A 22,357-nucleotide genomic window follows, 5' to 3' on the forward strand; every position below is an offset into this window, starting at 1 on the left:
GGCAGTGAGTATAGATAGAGAAGTCCAAGGTCCAAGCCCTGGGGTACGGATGCTAGATAAGAGCATTAGGAACTAGACTAGAATCTGAGAATAGGCAGAGAACCGGAGACTTCACAAACAGTAAAAGCACTGGAAGAAAATGTGTTCTGTACAGGCCTATAGAATACATTCCTACTCATTTCAAATATGCTAGACCTGGCCTAGTGAATTCCCAGTGGTTTTGAAAAGCAAATTCAAAAAGTAACTAATGGAAATAATGTAAGAAAAAGATTGCACCTTAAGCAGATAAATTCCTTTAAAAGTACTTTAGAAGCATTTTCTTTGTTACGGATTTTTGTTCATTACAAGAGAATTAACAAAAACAGAATGGGCATGGCTGCTTTTTGGCAGTATTTTGTAACCAGTTAGAGTTGGATGACTATTAAACATTCTTAAATTCAGGCACATGGTAAAAACCATGATCTTTGAGGAAATAAAATGACTTTAAAACATTCTATAATTACAGTGTATCAATAGCTTTTAAGCATGAGTTAATAAGACTTATTCCTGAGAGGGAAGATTCCCAAAGATAGAGGAAGAATGTGGTTTCAGTGAAGGTGAGAAAGTGAAAAGCAGGCAGCATGTGTTACTTTGTAAATGAAGCTTACTTGTAAAAGGATGGAGAGAAAAAGGAAAGGAGGAAGGGAGAGAGAGAAAATGAGATAGATTTGTGTGTATGGACTTGAGAGGGGGTGTTGTCATTTTTAAGGTAGGAAGGAGCAGTGTACAAAGGGATAATGCAGGAAAGAAAAAGTTCAAGAGTGGTCTTGGAAGACATGGGAAAAAGCTGGGATCCAGCTCACAGGGATTAGCCTTGGCAGGGACTTGTTTTCTTTGAGACTAGAAGGAAGGATGTGGGGGTGAGTGGGACTATAGATATGTATGTAGGTGGTGCTGGCCTAAAAGTTAAAGGAGATCATGTCTTTGCTATTTTATTGACTACCATCAAGGGGCATTTGTCACCCTGCTAGGACCATCTCTAATCAAAACCTATCATTGGTTTGTGACCCAACATTTTCTAAATATTTCATGGTGCACCTGATGGTAACTTACAAAGTCAGGTCAAGATATATTTTATAAGAGGAAGAAATGTGAAATATTTATTTGCTCATATATGTGGTCTACTCATTGAAATTAAGCTTAATGGGTCTGGGTGGAAATTTTTATCCTTTCTTCAGGAAATCCGACTTATTGATTACGAGAAAATGGTGGATCATAGAGGAACACGGGTAGTGGCGTTTGGACAGTGGGCAGGTGTGGCAGGTAGGTATGCCAGGGTTTTTACATCACCCACTTTCTAAATTTGCCTGGGAAGTAACTGTGTTTTCTTTTTTTCTGTGGCAAGGGCATGGAAGTGTTCATTTCCACTAAAAAAATAAACATGGGGGTACAGCTAAGGGTGATGAATATTAGGGGAATAAAATAAGGTAAATCATTACACATCTTTATTACAAAAGTTAAAAAGAAAAAGAAAGCAGGAAAAAGGAGAACAACTATGAGTAGGTTCTGACTTTTTAGGGAGTTCTGTCTGGAAGACTAGGAGAGGTCAGTTTGGTGATGAGAAATTGTGGAGAAGAATAAAGGGGGAAAGAGAGGGAAAAGATACAGGGTTGGGAACCAAGAGAGGAGCAGTCTAGAAAGGATAAGAGCTGGAATTGGGGGAAAACTCCACTTGATTTTTGTCCCAGTTAGTACTTTGAAAACTTCTTTGGTTGAAGAAGCACCACTTTTATATTAGAGCTCTGCATCAGATTAGAGTACTTAAAGGTCTGTAATTGTTGGGACAAGTAGAAAATTTGTGGGGATATAGAACAGTAAGACACCATCGGCCACCCTGATGCAATTGATGGTTATTGAGCACTCGCCCAGATGGCCCACAAGAACAAAACAGTTCTTAATAAACATAAAATGTTTGAAATCATAGAGTATGTGCTCTAACTATAATAAAGTTGATGTTGAAATAATAATAGAAAGATATCTAGAAAATGTCCAGATATTTGGAAGATAATGTATTTTTGAAAAACCCATGAGTCAAGAGGGAATCACAGGAAAAATTAGTAAATACTTCGAATTGAATGAAAATTTAAAACAGCATACCAGAATTGATGGGGTGCAGATAAGGTGGTTACTTAGAAGGAAATTTATAGCATTTAATGCTTTTATGAGAAAAGAAGAAAGTCTAAATTAGTGATCTAAACTTCTATCTTACAAAGCAAGAAAATGAAGAAGTAATTAAATGCAAAGCAAATACAAGGAAAAGAGTAATAAAGAGGGAAAATCAATGAACTCAGAAGCTAGTTTTTAAGCAAATCAATAAAATCGATAGGCCTCCAGTTAGACTGATTAGAAAAAGAGAGAAGCCACAATTTACCAGTATTAGGAATACATGAGGGGTCATGACTGTATTTCATATAGACATTAAAAGGGAAAGAAAGTATTATGAATAGGCCAATAAATTTGACAATGTTGATCAAATAGACAAATCCTTAAAAGACAAAAATTACCACAACCAACTCAAGAAATAAAAAACTTGAATATCAATGTACATAAGAAATTCTACTCATGGGGCACCTGGGTGGCTTAGTCGTTAAGCGTCTGCCTTCGGCTCAGGTCATGATCCCAGGGTCCTGGGATCGAGCCCCGCATAGGGCTCCCTGCTCTGCGGGAGGCCTGCTTCTCCGTCTCCCACTCCCCCTGCTTGCGTTCCCTCTCTCGCTGTCTCTCTCTCTGTGTCAAATAAAAAAATAAAATCTTAAAAAAAAAAAAAAAGAAATTCCACTCATAGGCATTTATCAAGAGAAATGAATTATTTTTTATAAAGACTTATTTCTAGTAGCTTCATTCATAATAGCGTAGAAACAGTCCAAATGTCCATTAGCCGAAGAATGGATAAATAAGTTGCGATATACCCATAAAATGGAAACTCCTTGTCAATAAAAAGAAGTAAACTACTGAAACTACACTGAATTATGTATGAATCTCAAAAACATGCTGAGTGAAAGCAGACACACAAGAGAGTATATACTTACAATTTCATTTATATGAAACTGTAGAATTAACTACTCTATACAGAGAAAAATAAGACCAGTAGTTAGTTCTGGGGCAAAGGAGTGGGGAGGATTGACTGGGGTGATGGAAATACTCTGTATCTCGATTATGTTGGTGGTAATATGGGTGCATACATATGTTCAGTTATCAAACGGTACACTTTAAATTGGTGCATTTTATTGAATATAAATTACACTTTTAAAAGTTGACTTCAGAAAAAAGATCAAAGAATGTTTGGAAGGGATACAGAGAAGGAAAAAGGAAGAGGAGAATGGATGCTGAGGTCTTTGCTATGGGTATGCTGAGTTTTCGCTATTTGAGTCCAAATTGGGAAATCCATAAGGTAGTTGGTCAGGTCTTGAAATAAAATATCTGTGTTAGAGATACAGACTTAGGGGCATCAGCATATACAGAATACTTGAAACTTAGGACTGGATAAAATTAGCTAAGGAAAAAAAAATGTAGAGATCAAAGAGACTAGGGCCCTGGACAGAATCCTGATGCTAATTAATTTAAAAGAAGACCTTAAGGGAAGGGGAGAGGACACTAATTTAAAAGAAATGGGCATGGGAAGAGGCACCTAGAGAAATGTGGGATGAAAATTTTTAAGTCAGGGATGCTGAGGGAAGAGGGTTCCAGTAGAGAGAGAGTCCATGTTGCCAAATACCTCTGACAGGTAAGATCTGACAGTTGTTCACTGAGTTCAGCTATTTAGGTCACTAAAATTGCTGATGGCACTCATAAGGTCAATGCTGACCTTGTATTTGTTTGTTCATTAGTTTTGGTTTGAGAGGAATGTAAGTGTCTTTAAATGTTGGTAAGAGTGAGCCAATAGGGAGGGATAGTGAAAGGAATAATTTCAAAAGTGAATTCCTTAGAGAAGGAATGGGAAGGGATGGGATTTGGAGCAAAGATAGAATAACCTCAGAAAAGAAGAGGGACACTCTTTTCATTTTGGCAGGATTGAAAGTGGAAGGGAATAGGTAGGGATGCCAGCTGGGTTAGTGCTTTTGATGGCAGAAAATTGAGGGGATGGATAAGGCGACCCCTGGGGCCCCTTCCAAATCTGAGATGCTGTGATCTGTGCTTCGTCAGAGCACGGAGCCGGTTGGAGAATGGTCAGAGAGAACAGCTTCAACTCCTGACTAATGGCTTTTCTGTTGGTCTGATTCTGCAATAGGGATGATCAACATTTTGCATGGAATGGGGTTAAGGCTCCTTGCTTTGGGACATCACACACCTTTTATGGTGAGATGTGTATTTTGTTTATTTTTTTGAAAATACGTATCAGGGAAGTGTCTCAGGTGGTCAACTAACTTGAATTCCTGTATGCTTGCTTTCAGCACATTGGCATGGCTCATAACTACAGGAACAGTGGCCAGGCTGTGCAAGCTGTCCGCGATGCTGGCTATGAAGTATCTCTGGGATTGATGCCAAAGTCGATAGGGCCTTTAACATTTGTGTTCACAGGGACTGGTAATGTATCTAAGGTAACTTCTTAGATACTTCCAAGAAAGTCCACTTTCTGTAAAGCAATCAAAACCCTGAAACTAACCCAAGGAATGCGAACATTTTGTGGTCATTTCTGAGCCTTGCTTCTGGATGAGTGGGCGTTCAAAACTTTTGGTACTTTTCTTACCTATGTAACTTGCTCCACAGTATAGAGCAGTAATGATCCAGACTTATTTTCTTTGCTTTCAGTTGACTCCAAGCTGTCAGAGTCTTTGAACACTTTTTCTTTTTAAAGGGATAAATCATTGTTAATGGTATAAAGGTCTGTTCTTAGGGTGATCTGTTTTACCTTCATCACTGAGATGTCCAAAAGTTTGGAATTGAGCACAGGATGTAAATTTTTTAAAATGATTTGAAGTTTTGCCAATAAGATTTTAGGAAGCTTAATTCAGGACTGGAATTCTTACTTTCTTTCTTCTGGGATGGTTTTGAGAAGGCATTTGTGATCCCCCAGAGAAATTTATAATTGTAAAATAGATCTTCACTCAATGAAAATACTTTACAAACAGGACCTCACTATTTGTATTATACTGTGAGATAGGCATCTAATTTTTTTTCATGGGAAATACAATTTCCCCACTTGAAATAATTCTGCAACGGAGCAAAAAGTAAATAGAAATATTTTATTGTGCTCTCATTTTTAAACACCCTTGTGTCTACTCTGAGTAACTTAAGTAAAAAAAAATAAAGCTCCTTCCAACGAATGCTGTTCATACAAGAATAAAAGCTGATTTGTAGACTGTGTGCAAGAAGTGTATCTATACTTCTGTGTTGCAGGCCTCGTCGCTGGGCCGGATAAGTGGAGCTAATAATTGTGGGGAAAGTGAATTGGAATTGTTGCAGAAAACCTTGTTGGCTTTTTTCCTATTGATTTTTAGATTTTTACTCATGCATTATTTACAGGGAGCCCAAGAAATCTTCAATGAATTACCTTGTGAATATGTGGAACCACATGAATTAAAAGAAGTTTCCCAAAATGGAGGTAAGGGGGAGGGGGATGACTGTATGTATCCTTTAACTATTTTTAACAGTTTCTGTGTTATAATATTTTATCACCATAAATCTTTATCATTTGTCACCTACTTTACTAATTTCTTTCTCCTCTGCAAGACCTGAGAAAAGTGTATGGGACGGTGTTAAGTCGCCATCATCATCTTGTCAGGAAAACAGATGGTGTGTATGATCCTGTAGAGTATGACAAATATCCTGAGCGCTACATAAGTCGTTTTAATACTGATGTGAGTATCACACTCAGCTTCTGAGCTGGTTGCTCCTAATACCCTATAGTTAGGCTGTTTTCAAGGAGAGAGGTTATAAATGTATACATTGGTTTTCAGTTCCCCATATTGACTTGTGAATCCTTTGGGTTGGCCTTAGGAGTTGTTGGCTTTTACTGATGTTTGGAGTGGCCTTTGCTTAGTGGTTTTGGTGGATATGCCCTTTGCTTCATTGCCTCTGTTTCTGCTTCGGGTCTGCATGTGCCCAATAACTCTAAACGATGTCCTGTGGAGTACTTTTTTCTGTATTTATCCTGGACCAATTAGTACTATTAGCAAAGCCCAGTGTCTATGAGGTTTCATCTCAACCTAGGGTTCTATGGCCACAAATTGCAGTCATAACCTCAGCCAGCTGTCTTGGAATGCATGACATTGATGATGGGGGACTAGGGTGAAACACACAACTATGTAAGCACAGACCCATCCCCACTGTACAGAAAGTTACCTATAATTCAGAACCTTCTGATGGGGACACACTGGCCTTACCTTTTAAGAAGAACAATGTATTTATGTGTTCTGTAGGAGTCACTGCAAAGTTCTCCTCAAAATACACCAACAAACCAAAAAATAAACACAAAGTGCATGCATTTATTATGAAAAGGAATGTTTTAAATTTTAAATATGTTTGAACAATAAGATTGAAATATAGCTGGTATGAAATATAGCTGTTATGGCATGTAGAGCATGTTGTAGAGAAGGACTTTTACCTGTAGCTTGAGAATGCTTGAGTTGCTTGTGAAACAAAAATTATGAAACTAGTTTCAGACTGAAAAAAATCTAGTAAATTTCCATCCCTTCTCTTTCCCCCAATCACAGAAATATTGGTGATTGGATGCATCCTAAAATTTATAATGACCTAGTTACCACGTGTGCATGTATGTAGCGCATTTGTCCGTGGAGCTTACAGATGTTATCTGATTTAATCTTCACAGCATTCCTTTGAGGAATGGGGTACATATTATCCCCATCTGGCAGGTAAGGAAAATAGAGCCCAGAGAAGTTGAGGTAGCATGATGTAGATCACCCTACTGGCGGTTGAGCTGGAAATAGAGTGGTAGGTCACTTGATTCTGTCCTTTCCCTTTTCTTGGCCATGCAGTACATTAGAAAACAGAAATATTAATGTATTTATGTTCATATACTTCTCTATCATGGAGCAATTCTGCACTGAAATCTGGGTGAGTATTTATTGTCTTCACCTCACAAAATGACCACTGACATGGCAAATAATAAAGTCCATTCGAAGTAACATTAAATTATTTCTTACGAACTTTACTGATAGCTCTCTTTCAGCCTACTGCATTGAAATTTGCTATTGCCTATCTTGTTGAACTGGGCACTTGCTTTACAGATTGCACCCTATACAACTTGTTTAATTAATGGAATCTACTGGGAACAAAACACCCCTCGTCTACTAACTCGCCAAGATGTCCAGAGTCTCTTGGTCCCAGGCAGGTCCTCTGTTGCTGGTGTGGAAGGCTGCCCTGCATTACCACACAAGTAAGGACTTTACTTCAGTAATGATGGCAGTTTTCAGCAACAGGGCCCACTCTTAGGGTATCAGCTATAGGGGATTCACATATCATGGGACTTGACTGCTAATGACTGGTGGTCTGCTTTATCTCACTTGATCTTTTGGCAGCATTTGACAGTTAACCTTCCTTCCTTCTTGAAACTCTTCTATTAACTCTACATGAAGCTCAAAGGTGACCTCCTCAGAAAGATCTTCTGTGTTCCCATCCCCATCTCTCTCTAGTCTGTTAACTTTTTTTTCCTCCTGAAATTCATGATCATTTATTTTCCTGTGTTTATGATTTTTCTCCCTCCCATTAAAATTTAATCTCCTTAAGGATAGGGGTCCTATTTGTCTTGGCGACAAGTACCCAGTACATTGCCTGACCTACAATTTGTATTAAATAATTATTAAATGTTGAATTACATAATCAATAAATATTTGTTAACACCTCCTCTGCCTGGCACTCTGCTAAGCTGAAGCATAGAGAAAAAATATGATTGCTACCCTCAGGCATGTAGCTGGCATGAAGTAAATGCCAAAGGAATGCTAGGAGCAATAAATAGCACAAGAATTTAAAAGAAAGCAGGAACATTGGGCTCAGCAACGCCTTGAAAAGGAAGACTGAGGAGAAAGAGAATTTCAAGTGGTGGGACTGGTACTTGATAAATATGGAGCCACCAAGACACGATTTAACAACGCAGCGAGTGAGCAGTCTAGCTCTAGTGCAGGGTTGACAAAGTCAAATGGTAGTTGGAGGTTGGGCAGGAAAGTTTTGGTCAACCCCTAGAGGATTTCAAAAGCTGAGCTGAGATTTCTGTTCATAATTCTAGAGATTTCCCTGTATTCCTAAGATCCCTCCCCAGTTCTATTTAAAGCCACAGATTTATTGTGGATGCTACCGGTCAGCTTACCATTTCTTCAACATAAGGGTAAAGCATGTCTCCAAAGTATTCTGTAGCTTCAATTGGAAGCTGTGCTGGCAAATTGTCAATGGAACACATCAGAATCCCAGAGCCTCAACACTAGGAGAAGCAATATGCTTTATTCAGCTGTATAAAATGCTATTCGTAAGCTCTAACTTTCCCAGGCATCTACTCCATGTGAAATTATGTAGTGGCTAGGTAAGCACAGACCTGTCCCCACTGGACAACAAGCTACCTACAATTCCAAACCTCCTGATGGGACACACTGGCCTCACTTTGTATGAAGAATGATGTCTTTGTGTGTTCTGTAGTCATCAGTCATACAGAGTCCCTCTCAGAATAAACCTGGTGCCACTCAGCAGGGTGGAGGTAGTGCAGTCAAATCTTCGTAAGTTATTGAGAGTTGGCTAAATAGGTTAACTTTAACTAGGCTGTTTCTTATGATTTCTCTAGGGAAGGGGTTCTCCACTTTGATTTCCTTTTCTCTCCTCCTCCTCTTCTTTTTCTTCTTACTTTTGTGTGTGGAGACTAAAGCTTGTAGTGGGAAGATTGTCTATGTCCTAGAAGAACACAGTGTCCTGAACAGTGAACTGTAGGAAAAAGAGCTGAAGAGCCCAGGAGATAATTGGCACCCACACTGAAAGTTGTTCAAGTACCTTTCATTTTTATTCATTTTTAATCTTGTTTGGAAGTTCCATGCTCTCATCTGAGTATCGATGTTATTTTCAGGCTTGTGGCAATATGTGACATTTCAGCTGACACAGGAGGATCAATAGAGTTTATGACCGAGTGTACGACAATAGAACATCCCTTTTGTATGTATGATGCAGACCAGCATATTATTCATGACAGGTGAGTTTGCTTGATATACTAGTGTAAAATATTCACTGTTTCACATTTTTATGAAGGATATGCAAAGATCCAGAGATATGCTCAACCATATTTAAAAATTTGGTAGAAAAACGACATGCAAATTCAAACACTTAAATACATGATTATTATATTTAAATGGGAGATGGGTTGCTAAAGAAGGGAAGTTTTGTTTGAAGTCTTGTTTATTTTCTTTTATACTTTGGTACACAATTATAAATTATTTTGGAACAGGTATAATGGAGTAGATGCCTGGGAAAGTTAGAGCTTACAAATAGCATTTTATACAGCTGAATAAAGCATATTGCTTCTCCTAGTGTTGAAGGCTCTGGGATTCTGATGTGTTCCATTGACAATTTGCCAGCACAGCTTCCAATTGAAGCTACAGAATACTTTGGAGACATGCTTTACCCTTATGTTGAAGAAATGGTAAGCTGACCGGTAGCATCCACAATAAATCTGTGGCTTTAAATAGAACTGTGGAGGGATCTTAGGAATGTTCTGGTCTTCTATACCTAAGAAATCGGTTGTAAAATGAAATGCCAGCCCTCCCTCAAAAGTATTTATAGATGCTCTTTTATATATTCTGCTTACTTGTCTTATGGGGAATATAATTATATAACTGCCTTCATGATTAACTACAATTAGATTTATCTCTCATTATGCATATTTTATTAAGAATGTTCATGACATGTGAAGTAAGATTTCCTTTTTTTTACTCTTCCTGCTGTCTAGGTCAATTCATGTTAGAACATTCTTACTGTGCTGTGATGAACAGATTTGAAAAATGAGAAATGCAGAAAATTTTATTGGCTGCTTGTCACTAATGCTTAGTGAAGTGACAGCTTTTGTTGTGGTCATGTATTTTTCATTGTAATCAGTGATTGACTACTGAAATACTGTGTTATCTAAATTCCATTCATTTGCCAAAGATAAGCATTCTTACTTCAGTGTTTATCTTAAGCATTCTCTTCTGTTTCTGTGCTGAGAATTTCTGTCTTTTCATACATTATGAGTATACTGTTTTTTATCATATAGACAGAGTTAGAAAAGCTACTTATAGTCTTTGCATCATATTTCCAAAATTCTATGTCAGCTTGTGGTTGAACTTTATTGTCTTTTCCCTTGAAAATGGGTCAGGTCATAGTTTTCTGGTTTTCCAGTTGAGTAATTTGGGGTTGTATCCTGGATGATGTGAATAGTTATGCTGTGGAGATTCTGGATTGTTACATTTTCCTGAAAAGTACTGATTTTTTGTTTGTTTGTTTGTTTGTTTAGCAGAGAATTCATTGGTTAGACTTAAATTGAAAACTTTGTCTCACCTGAGGTGGGGGTCGCTCAAATAAAAGTTCAGCTCTTTCATCTTTACCTGGGTTGCTTACCTACACACACTCAGTTTGGGGCTTATCCAGAGACTTGAACAGAGTTCACATGAAAGTTGGGCTTCACTTTTTCTGAATCTGCCATTTCTGGCATTTTCCACTCATATTTTGGAGGCTGTGGTTACTCTGGGTTCTATTCCTGCTACACCCACGAAAAGTCATGCCAAATGCCAGACTCATCTCTTTGGGCTTTCTTCCCCAGAATTATGGTGCAGCAAGTCTTATCTGCCTTAAAAAATTTTTTTAAAATTTTAATTCCAGTATAGTTAACATATGATGTTATAGTAGTTTCAGGTATACAATATCACTATATTGTATATATTGTTCAACAGTCCTATACATTTGCAAAGTGTACCCTTAATCCCCATCACCTATTTCACACATCCCCCACTTCCCCTCTGGTAACCATCTGTTTTTCTCTATAGTTAAGAGTCTGTTTTTTGGTTTGTCTCTTTTTTTCCTTTGTTCCTTTGTTTTGTTTCTTTAATTCCACATAGGAAAATCATATGGTATTTGTCTTTCTCTGACTTATTTTGCTTAGCAGTATATACTCGGTAGCTCCATTCATGTTGTTGCAAATGACAAGATTCCATTCTTTTTTATGGCTGAGTAATATTCCATAGTGTGTGTGGGTGTATGTGTGTGTATGTATGTATTACACCACATCCTTATCCACTCATCTATTGCTGAACACTTGGGCTGCTTCCATGATTTGGCTACTGTAAATAATGCTGCAATAAACATTTTGTTGAGGATTTTTGCATCTATTGTCATTAGAGATATTGGCCTGTAGTTCTCTCTCTCTCTCTCTCTTTTTTTTTTTTTGTAGTGTCTTTATCTGGTTTTGTTATCAGTGTAATGCTGGCCTCACAGGATCAATTTAGAAGCTATCCTTCCTCTTTTATTTTTTGGAATAATTTGAGAGAAGTAGGTATTAACTCTTCTTTAAATGTTTGGTAGAATTCACCTGTGAAGCTATCTTGTCCTGGACTTTAGTTTGTTGGGAGTTTTTTGATTACTTACTTAATTTCATTGCTGGCAATTGGTCTGTTCAAATTTTCTGTTGCTTCCTGATTCAGTATTGAGAGGTTACATGTTCCTAGGAATTCATCCATTTCTTCTAGGTTGTCCAATTTGTTGGCATATAATTTTTCATTATATTCTTTTACAATTATTTGTATTTTTGTGGTGTTGGTTGTTATTTCTCCTCTTTCTTTTCTGATTTTGTTTGAGTCCTCTCTGTTTCTCTCTCTCTCTCTTTCTGGATAAGTCTGGTTAAAGGTTTATCAATTTTGTTGATGTTTTCAAAGAACCAGCTCCTAGTTTCATTGCTCTGTTTTATTGTTTTGTTTTATTTCTATTTTGTTTATATCTGCTCTAATATTTATTATTTCCTTCCTTCTACTGGTTTTGGGTCTTATTTATTTTTCTTTTTCTATGTTTGAGATTTTTTTAAAAATATTTTATTTATTTATTTGACAGAGAGAGAGAGATAGCGAGAGCAGGAGCACAAGCAGGGGGAGTGGGAGAGGGAGAAGCAGGCTTCTCGCCGAGCAGGGAGCCCGATGCGGGGCTCGATCCCAGGACCCTGGGATCATGACCTGAGCCGAAGGCAGACACTTAATGACTGAGCCACCCAGGCGCCCCTATGTTTGAGATTTTTTTTGATTCTCGAAGTAGGCCTGTATTGCTATATACTCCCCTCTTAAAACAGCTTTTGTTGCATCCCAAAGATTTTGGACCATTGTGTTGCATTTTCATTTGTCTCCATGTATTTTTTGATTTTCTCTTTGATTTCTTGATTGCACCATTCATCATTTAGTAGCTCATTATTTAATCATTTAATTATTTAACAAGATGTTTTCTTGTGGTTGATTTCTAGTTTCATGGTGTTGTGCTCAGAAAAGATACATAGTATGACTTCAGTCTTTTTGAATTTATTGAGACTTGTTTTGTGGCCTAATATGTGATCTGTTCTGGAGAATGTTCCATGTGCACTTGAAAAGAATGTGTATTCTGTCTTTTAAGGATGGAATGTTCTGAATATATCTGTTAGATCCGTCTGGTCCAATGTGTCATTCAAAGACAACTGTTTCCTTGTTGATTTTCTGTTTGGATGATCTACCCATTGATGTAATTGGGGTATTGAAGTCCCCTATTATTACTGTATTACTATCAATTACTTCCTTTGTGTTTGTTATTAACTGCTCTATGTATTTAGGTATTCCCATGTTGGGTGCATGAATATTTACAATTGTTATATTTTCTAGTATATAATATATATATATTATTCTTTATATTAATATATATATTCTAATATTAGGGTGTATATATATTTCTTTGTCTCTTGTTAACAGTCTTTGTTTTAATGTCTATGTTGTCTGATATAAGTATTGCTACCCTGGCTTTATTTTCACATCTATTTGCATGATAAATTCTCCATTTCTTCACTTTGAATCTGCATGTGTCTTTAGGTCTAAAATGGGTTTCTTGTAGGTGGTATATAGATGGGTCTTGCTTTTTTATCCATTCTGTCACCCTATGTCTTTTGATTGGAGCATGTAGTTCATTTACATTCAAAGTATTATTGATAGGTATGCAACTATTGCCATTTTGTTACTTGTTTTATGGCTGTTTTTGTGGATCTTCTCTTTTTCCTTTCTTCTCTTGCTCTTGTCTTTCACGGTTAGTTGACTTTCTTTAGTGATGATCTTGGATCCTTTCTCTTTTATTTTTTTGCATATATATTACTGATTTTTGATTTGTGGTTCCTATTCAGTTTGTATATAACATCTGCATATAGCAGTCTATATATAAAGATGAGGGCCATTTAAGTTTGAACCCATTCTTTACTCCTTTCCCTCCCACATTTTAGGTATATGGTGTCATTTTTTTTTTTTTTAAGATTTTATTTATTTATTTGACAGAGAGAGAGACAGCGAGAGCAGGAACACAAGCAGGGGGAGTGGGAGAGGGGGAAGCAGGCTTCCCGCAGAGCAGAGAGCCCGATGTGGGGCTCGATCCCAGGACACTGGGACCAGGACCTGAGACGAAGGCAGACGCTTAACGACTGAGCCACCCAGGTGCCCCTATGGTGTCATACTTTACATCCTTTTATTTTGAGTCCCTTGACTGATTTTTATAGGTATACTTAATTTCACTGCTTTTGTGCTTCCTACTTTTCTTGCTCCTACTTATGGTTGTTCCTACCCACTCAGAGTCTCCTTTAACATTTCCTGTAGGGCTGGTTTAGTGGTCATGAATTCCTTTACCTTTAGTTTTTCTGGAAAACTTTATTTCTCTTTCTATTCTGAATTATAGCCTTGCTGGATAGAGAATATTTGGCTGCAGGTTTTTTCTTTCAGCACTCTGAATAGATCATGCCACTCTCTTCCGGCCTGCTAAAAGTTTCTGATGAAAAATCCACTGATAGCTTTATGGGGTTACCCTAGTATGTAACTGTTCTCTTTTCTCTTGCTGCTTCTAAAATTTTCTCTTTATCACTAGTTTTTGCCATTTATTTATTATGTGGTTTTGTAGGGATCTCCTTGGGTCAATTTTGTTGGGGGCTCTCTGTGCCTCTTGGATCTGGATTTCTGTTTCCTTGTCCAGTCTGAAGAAGTTTTCAGCTCTTCTTCAAATACATTTTCTGCCCCCTTTTCTCTTTCTTCCCCTGGGATCCCTATAATAATGTAAATGTATTATACTTGGTTGTGTAGATGAGTTCCCTAAGTCTGTTTTCATTTTGTATTATTATTTTTTCTCTCACATGTTCAGATTGATTTTTTCCATTACTCTGTTCTCCAGGTCCCTGATCTTTTTTTCTGCTTTCTCTAGCCAACTATTTATTCCATCTAGTGTATTTTTAATTTCATTTATTGAATTCTTCATTTCTGGTTGGTTCTTTTTTATGTTTTCTATCTCTTTGTTAAGGTTCTTACCGAGCCCTCCACTCTTACCTCAAGAGCATTTTACTTATCTCCATTTCACTTAGGTATCTTGTTGTGATTTTGTCCTGTTCTTTCATCTGGGACATATTCCTCTGTCTCATTTTGTCTAACTCTTTGTGTCTGTTTCCATGTGTAAGGAAAGTCAGCTACATCTCCTGCTCTTGAAAGTAGTGGCCTTATGAAGAAGAGGTCCTATAGTGCCCTGTAGTGCAATGTTCCTTATTCACCAGAACTGGATGTCTCCTATGTGTGCTGTGTGCACTCTGTTGTTGTGGCTGAGCCACTTTTTTCTTCCGTTGTCATCTGCAATGGCCCTCTTAGCCTATTATGGGTAGGGTTTGGTCCCTGTGATGTTAGTAGGTTGGTCTGGGGCTGCCTTGGGCTTGAGTTGTGTCAGACCTGGCATTTGCCGTGGATGCAGTAGCACTGAGGTGCAGGTTGCTTTCCCTGTTTTGTCTTCTGAAAAGCTTTTGTGGGTGGGTGGGACCTGCCGTCAGATCAGCTATCTGTCCCCAGCCCACTGCTGGGGTTCAGTCTGACTGGTGTGTGTGGTTCTCTTTCCCTCTCCCTGGAGCAGGCATCGCTTTGGAGTGGTGCTGGTCCATCAGGGCTGCCTGCATACTGTCAGCCTTGTGGCACACTTTGGATGGGCTCAGACCAAGAGTATATTGGAGGGGCTTGATCTGCAGAAGCCTGTGGTGTCAGATGTGGGGTGTTAGCAAGGCTTGCACGGTTCTTCAGTGGGAGGAGACATTGAGCTGAGGCCTGGCTTGAGGGGGTGTGTCTACAGGGGAACACACAGGTAGGGCACACTGTTATCAAGTTAGGTAGAAGTGTAGATGGTATGCTGCTTTCAGCTGGTGGCATGTGTTTACGCTGGGGGGTGGGGCAGGGAAATAGTGTAGGCCAGCTCCTTGATTCCTAGACAAGTCTCTCATGGATTCTTGCCCCCAATCCCCGGCACATGCTCTGAGATTAGTAAACAAATCTTCCTCCCATATACCCCAGGCATTTTTCAAACTGCTACTTCTATGCTGTATCTCAGTGGAGCTTTTTCTTGTGCTGTCTCTTTAAGGGTAGAAACTCAGTTTCATCTTGCCCTCCTGGGTCTCCCAGAGCCAAGCCCGCAGATTTTTAAAGTTACATGTTTTAAGTACCGGTGCCTGTAAAAACCTGTGAAATTCAGCCCTTCTGGTTTTCAAAACCAAATATTATGGGGATTCATCTTTCCTGTGTGGGTTCCCCAGTGTGAGAGTCTGGTTCTCTCCCCTCCCTGTGCCAGTATTGTCTCTCCTCCTGTGGGAAGTCCTGAGGATCCCTGCATCTCAGCCCTTCCTACCCTCTTCATTGTGGCCTCTTCTCTTCATTTAGCTGTGGAGTGTTTGTTCTGCCAGTCTTCAAGTCATTTTCTGGCTTATATAAACTGATGTGGTTGTTATATAGTTGTGTCTGTGGGAAGAGGTGAGCTTAGGGTCCTCCTATTCCACTGTTTTCCCCAGACAAAAAAAAAGTTTTATGTACTTTTTTGAAGCTAAGAACTGAGGCTTTTCATGTTTTACGTGGTTTTACTCAGTGGGAAGCTTGGTCTGAAAAGATCTAATTCACCATTGCTGGAAAGAAAATGTATATTTAAATAGGCGATATGTTTTTGCTTACATAAACCGGCAGTTAATAGACTCACATAGGCAATGTGACAAGGTTAAAATTACCTGACAGTGAGGTGTTGGAGATTTTTGGTCAGACTGAGGCAGATGATATTGCACAGATGTCTGACTAAGCTGGCTTCTCTAAATTGTCACACCTTTTTCCTTTTATGTATCATGATAGTCCTCCAAACAGTGTGGTAGGATTGTCTTGGGGACATCTATCTCAGCACTGTCTTTAAGCACTGGACATTTGTGAAAATTTATGGCTTTATATTGTAGTCTTGATATGTGTGTATCTGCTTACCACTAAAAAAATTAAGTATGTTGTTTGTGTTCTCTTCTGATAACTGTATGGGAACTGTATTTAAAGTATATGCACTGTCAGGGTGCCTGGGTAGCTCATCGCGGTTAAGCATCTGACTCTTGGTTTTGGCTCAAGTCATGATCTCAGGGTCGTGAGATAGAGTCCTTCATGGGGCTCTGCTTGTCTCCCTCTCCCTCTGCCCCTCCCCCTGCTCTCTCTCTCAAATAAATAAAATCTTTTAAAAAAAAGTATATGCGGGGCGCCTGGGTGGCTCAGATGGTTAAGCGCCTGCCTTTGGCTCAGGTCATGGTCCCAGGGTCCTGGGATTGAGCCCCGCATCGGGCTCCCTGCTCCTTGGGAGCCTGCTTCTCCCTCTGCCTCTCTCTCTCTGTGTGTCTCATGAATAAATAAATAAAATCTTTAAAAAAAAAATATATGCATTCTCTTTTACCCCTAGATTTTCCTTTTGAACATAAGGTTCAGACCTTGTGGCATTAAAGGTTATCATTCTGAACCAATAGAGAAGTTTGTTTCACTCGAATTAATTACATATTTATTGTCTGCTGGAACAAGGCACATATATGGATGAAGAAAATTAAAATACACCTTCTGACCTATAGAAGCATGAGGTCCAGGAAGTGGATGGAGACAAGTGACAGCCATTAGGAAAATGCTAATGAAGTTGTGGAGGGTGAGGCTCTGTCTTGTTGGGTAAAGTCAGAAAGGTTTTTTGAAAGAGGTGACATTTGAGGCAGCTCTTGATAGATGTATAGGATCTGTTCATTTGCATGGGAATGGGAGGCACACTATCTGATGGAGAGAGGAGAGCAAAGGTGGGAGTTAACAGGGTTTCTGTGAGCTGTCAAATCCAATACAGTAAAGGGAAGTATGTTGGTTCCATATTGGAAATGGTCTTGATACCAGAATAATAGCTTGAAATTAATTTAGGAAAGAGTGATGAGCTCTCAAAGGTGGTATATGTGAAAGTGACATGGCATGCCATATACTTTAGGACCCTTGTGCTTATACTTTTGTCATGGTTGAATTCCAGCAAGGAAGACAGTTAAATGCAATCATTCAGCAGCCTTTTGTTGTCTTTCATGTTTGCCTTTCTTTAGGTGGACTCAAGATAGTTACTTCATTTTCCTTGGAAAAATCCATATGATTATTGCATATATCCATTTATCTATTTATTGAGTATTTACCATTTTATTGCACAGGCAAGATGCCAAGTGCAGTTCTTAGCTTCAGTCTGCTTGGGGGCAGATTTTGAGAAAGGCTTCACAGAGGAGGCAGTTCTTCAGCTGTATCTTGGAGGATGAAGAGTGGGAATTCCATGTAGAGGAATAATAGCATGTGAGGCATCCACATGGTATAGCACAGAGGCATGGGAACGCTAATGCAGATGAGCATCTTCACAGTGTTGATAGGACTAGAGTTTTGGGTATGAGATGAAGGGAGAATTGAGGTTGGAGGGGCAGAGACAGACTATAGAGAGTCTTGGGGACCACATAAGGAACTAGAGACTTTTATCTTGAGGGTTTTGGAAAGCTACTGGATTATTTTAAATAGACACAGAAGAAACAGTCAGGTTTGTGTTTTAGATTGAAGATAAATGGAAGGAGAGAGGTGGGAGGTAGTTCCCCTGGTCTCAGAAAGGCCTGAGTAAGGCTGCAGAATTAGGTATAACAGTCGAGAAAATGGAAGGATACACGAGTTTGGTGGCTTAGGCATATGCCAAGTGAAATTCGAATCCCATGTTGTTATTCACCTACGGCTTCTGGCAGGAGACAGGGTTGGTAGGTGGAGGAGTCAGCTTGAGGAAGGAATAGTCACAGGTGCCTGGGTAAAAGAAGCAATGGAGGACACCAGGTGTGCCAATTCCATGAGTTTCCCCAAAGATGCCCTACCTGCCTTATAGATAAATATCTTTTTTTTAAATGTCCATATCCCAGGAATAGATAGCATAAGTGTTGTATAATTTAGACACATGAAAGTAGTTTTGATATTTATTTTATTTTTTTAAAGATTTATTTATTTATTTTAGAGAGAGAGCACAAGTGGGAGGGGCAGAGGGAGAGGGAGAGAATCTCAAGCAGACTACACACTGAGCACAGAACCCAACATGGGGCTCGGTCCCACAACCCTGAGATCACGACCTGAGCTGAAACCAAGAGTTGGACGCTTAACTGACTGTGCCACCCAGATGCCCCTCATATTTATTTTAATACAGTAAGTAAATATTTCTCTGCCAGTATCTGGTAGGTACATTTTGCTCTTTCTCAGCTGGGTGAGTGCTCTAGACTTCAACCTACAAGGATAAGGAGGGAATGGTTGTCTCATTGACCCTAAGGTCCTGACCATCAGAAGCAATACTACTAATGTATGTGACCTTTACTCTTGGCAGCCTATTCAGGAATTGGATACTTTGTAAGAAAAGAGGAGGATTAGAAGGATGGTGGGACATTAATCTGAGAGATGTGGCTTTTGTTATTGGCCATCTGACTCATTCTTGTAAGATAAAGGGAAGACTGGGTGAATCTTTGAGGTCTACTTTTTTCTTGATACTTTCGAAATGCTGATGTGCCTGTACATTGAATAATATGGGCCTGAGGGAGACTCCCTATTGCAGGCTTGATGGCTTTTTGTCTGAAAGGCCCATTCTCTTTTCGGATAGAACAGTGTGAACCTTTGGGGTGGGATTCGGGCCCTCAGAGTGGGAACTATGGCTGTAAAGCTTGTGGTGATGTTTGCCAGCATGTTCAATATGACACATCGAACTGGTGGGGAAGGATAAACCATTTTGTGTTTTTAACAAGCAAAGATGATCAAATTTTAGTTTTAAAATTGGAACTTGTGCTGAAATAGGTTCTTAGGGGACAAAATTCGTTGCTTGTGGACTTCTATTACCAATTATTTATATTCAGTGATCTTCAGAAAACTTTTATAAATTCTTTTTTTTCCTTTGACTAATATTTTAATATGGAAACAAACACCAGGAATTCTTCTCTACAATCATTTATCTCTTACCAATCTCATTTTCTTTTCAGATATTATCAGATGCGACACAGCCTCTTGAAAGTCAGAATTTTTCTCCTGTGGTGCGAGACGTAAGTTACAAAAATAGTTTTTTTCCACTACCATCCTCTCTCCCTCTCTCCCTTTCCCTTTCTCTCTCCATCTTTGTTATATGAGCCCCTGTTTGTGGGTCTAATATATGGACACTAAAGAAATGTCTTGTGTCATACACATTTAGGCAGTAATTACATCCAACGGTGTATTGACTGATAAGTATAAATATATCCAGAAACTCCGAGAGAGCAGGTAAGCATTTTTCTTATCTTGGTTTTGTTGAGTATTTTTAAATGCTTCTTTTTGAGTTAATGATACTAGGTTTATACAATTTGGAAAATGTACATATAGGAAATCCAAACTATGTGACTGGGTGAAACCAGTGGGAATTATTTTCCTCTGAACATCATTTTGGCTTTCTAATCTCCTATTGTAGACTTGTGTGTAAGCAAGCAAAAGTCTAAAAAGTTGTCCTTTGAGGAGCCCCTTTTTCTTTCTCTAGCATTTTGCATATTGACATGTCTCGGCTATTTTCTCACAGAAAATAAGCACACTAACCCTTTCTGTGGTGCTTTCAGTCTGATTTTTAGTTGAGGGTTTGGACTCTATTTTGTTTAGTAAAATGTTTAGGCAAGTGGGCTCTTATTTAGAAAGTAAGAGAAGTCATGAAGAAAGAAAATGGTGAGAGGTCAGTTTTCCCTGGGAATTCTTCTTAGGATGAAGGTGCCAAACAGTAATGTGGTAAATGTATCCAAGAGAATAGTTCTCTTAGAAAGGTACTTAGCTAAGGGCCTTGTTTCCTTAATTGATTTTACTGCTCAGAGTTTGAAAACATTGACATTTCTTTGGAATGTTCTGGTCCTCTTCAGCTGATTGCACTTGATTTGTGTTTATATCTACTCCACTAGTCTATTCACATTTAACAAAATAATCCATGCACTGAATTCTCAGGAGAGACCAGAGTGGAAAAATTAAAAAGAAGCAAACAAACTGCCTTATCTTCCTTCTCAATTCTTCTGTCTCTAAGAAGTAAAGAGATTTGCTTGGATCAAGTATACTACTGCTGTGCTTGTCCATCCATGATGTGTCGGTGAAATATTCTGGCATAAGAGACCAAGAGAGATTTGTTTTTGTTTTTGTTTTTAAACTGGCTAGCACTATAGTCCTGTAAGAGAGTTTCTTATAGGGGAAACTTCACATATGTTCATTTTTCATAACTCTCTATTGTTTGATTCTTACTATCTGATGATCTCTATATTACTAATCCTAATAACATGTCTAACATGACTGGTCACGATGATGTTTTCACTCTTACACACCATATTTCTTGTAGCAGCAAGTCTGCTAGGACTTCCTACCCCCCTTCATAGTGGAACTTCTGATAATGAAGATTGTATTTTGAAAGGAAATTTAAGTTGTCTTAAATACCTGCCTTACTCGAATAGCCTCTTCATCACGTAGCACAGTGATTATTAACTTCAAGTGTTTGAGGTAGCTGATGGGGTGGACAGTATTAAAATTTAGGAGCGAGTTTTTAAAAATGTATTTTGAATATTGTATTTTTGGACATCAAAACAATGAAATTTAATTACTTAAACTATAGAAAATGTTGTTAGAAAGGATACACAATAACCAAATAATTGTGTTCTTTTCTGGGGGGTGAAATGGATGGGAGTGGAGGTTAAAGGAGACTCACCTCATCAGTAACATGAGTGTTGGGGGTGAAGAGGGGCAGGGACATTTTGTATTTAAATTTATTTTTATTCACTTAGAATTAATCGAAAGGTTAAAGTTTGAGAGACATCTTGGCCTAAAAGATTCCAACAATAGAGCCTTCTGTTCATGTCCCTGGCACCAAGCCATTCCCATGGTCTTACACTGATATTTGTGAATTTGAATCAACAGAGTTTTAATGAGTATCTTCCATACTTAAGACAAAATTTGTTGAGCACTAATGGGTTTATAAAGATGAACAAGACAGTCACGGTGTGGGAGGTCATAGTTTGTAGGAAAGACAGAGAGTTAATCTGCCAGGAAGGAACAAAATAGAATAAACTGTTCAAGCATTAAAATCCTGCTTAGTAATTCATCTTAGGTTTTTATATTTAACCCATGGCATTTGTGATTTCAGAAGTCTGGTTTTAATTGTTTTCAAGTGACCCTAATGATAAATGACAAAACAATGCCTAATATGGCTAATAGCAATCTCCTCAGATTGTTGTCTCCTCAGATTGTTGCGAAGGGTAAGGTTTCTGAAGTATAGCCCCTGGCATGATTTTGAATCATGTCCCTTGGAAGGATAAAGTGTGAAACCAAGTTACTCAATTGTGAGCAAGCCAGGCAATGGTCCAGCATCTGCACCTCATCAGTGGTTGGGAATTCATGAAAGTATGGACATACACCTCAGAGAAGTCAGGGTCTGTTATTTATCATGCAAAATCTCAAATAATTAATGAAAAATGTTGGTCTAGGGAACTCCTGTTGAGGTTCTTATTATAAGAAATGTGGGAAAAATTATTGCTTCATAGTCTAAGGTTTGGTTTGTTTGGGGGACAGCAAGATTTTGTTATTTAAATATTTTTGTTGTTGTTGTTAAATTTTTCTCCCCTTCCCCTCTTTTATTGATAGGGAACTTGCTCAGTCACTTTCAATGGACACCAAGAAAAAGGTCTTGGTTCTTGGATCTGGTTATGTATCTGAACCTGTATTGGAATACCTGTCAAGAGATAACAAGATAGAAATAACAGTAGGTAAATAAGCCCTAATTTTTAAAGAAGGAAAACCGATTTCAAAGCATGCTTACTCTGTGAATTTTAGAT

The 22,357-nt window shown here is 38.5% G+C and overlaps 1 protein-coding gene across 3 annotated transcripts in view; it reads left to right on the forward strand.

The window, feature by feature from the left end:
• The window catches only part of AASS (aminoadipate-semialdehyde synthase), a 78,155-nt gene that overhangs the window by 27,673 nt on the left and 28,125 nt on the right, over nt 1–22,357 (forward strand). For all 3 annotated transcript variants that reach the window (XR_010406405.1, XM_045864334.3, XM_045864335.3), the window contains 11 exons: nt 1,218–1,302; nt 4,268–4,335; nt 4,431–4,577; nt 5,503–5,581; nt 5,710–5,837; nt 7,227–7,375; nt 9,044–9,166; nt 9,502–9,613; nt 19,517–19,576; nt 19,723–19,790; nt 22,167–22,288. Coding sequence is in view for 2 of the 3 variants with exons in the window: in XM_045864334.3 (XP_045720290.1) it covers nt 1,218–1,302; nt 4,268–4,335; nt 4,431–4,577; nt 5,503–5,581; nt 5,710–5,837; nt 7,227–7,375; nt 9,044–9,166; nt 9,502–9,613; nt 19,517–19,576; nt 19,723–19,790; nt 22,167–22,288 (1,141 nt within the window). In the remaining variant the exon portion in view is untranslated. The remainder of the gene's footprint in view (nt 1–1,217; nt 1,303–4,267; nt 4,336–4,430; nt 4,578–5,502; nt 5,582–5,709; nt 5,838–7,226; nt 7,376–9,043; nt 9,167–9,501; nt 9,614–19,516; nt 19,577–19,722; nt 19,791–22,166; nt 22,289–22,357) is intronic.

The sequence above is a fragment of the Mirounga angustirostris genome, unplaced genomic scaffold (genome assembly GCF_029215605.1).
Source record: "Mirounga angustirostris isolate CCGP_5_RB_7025 unplaced genomic scaffold, mMirAng1.0.hap1 SCAF_12, whole genome shotgun sequence".
Classification (NCBI taxonomy): Eukaryota; Metazoa; Chordata; class Mammalia; order Carnivora; family Phocidae; genus Mirounga; species Mirounga angustirostris.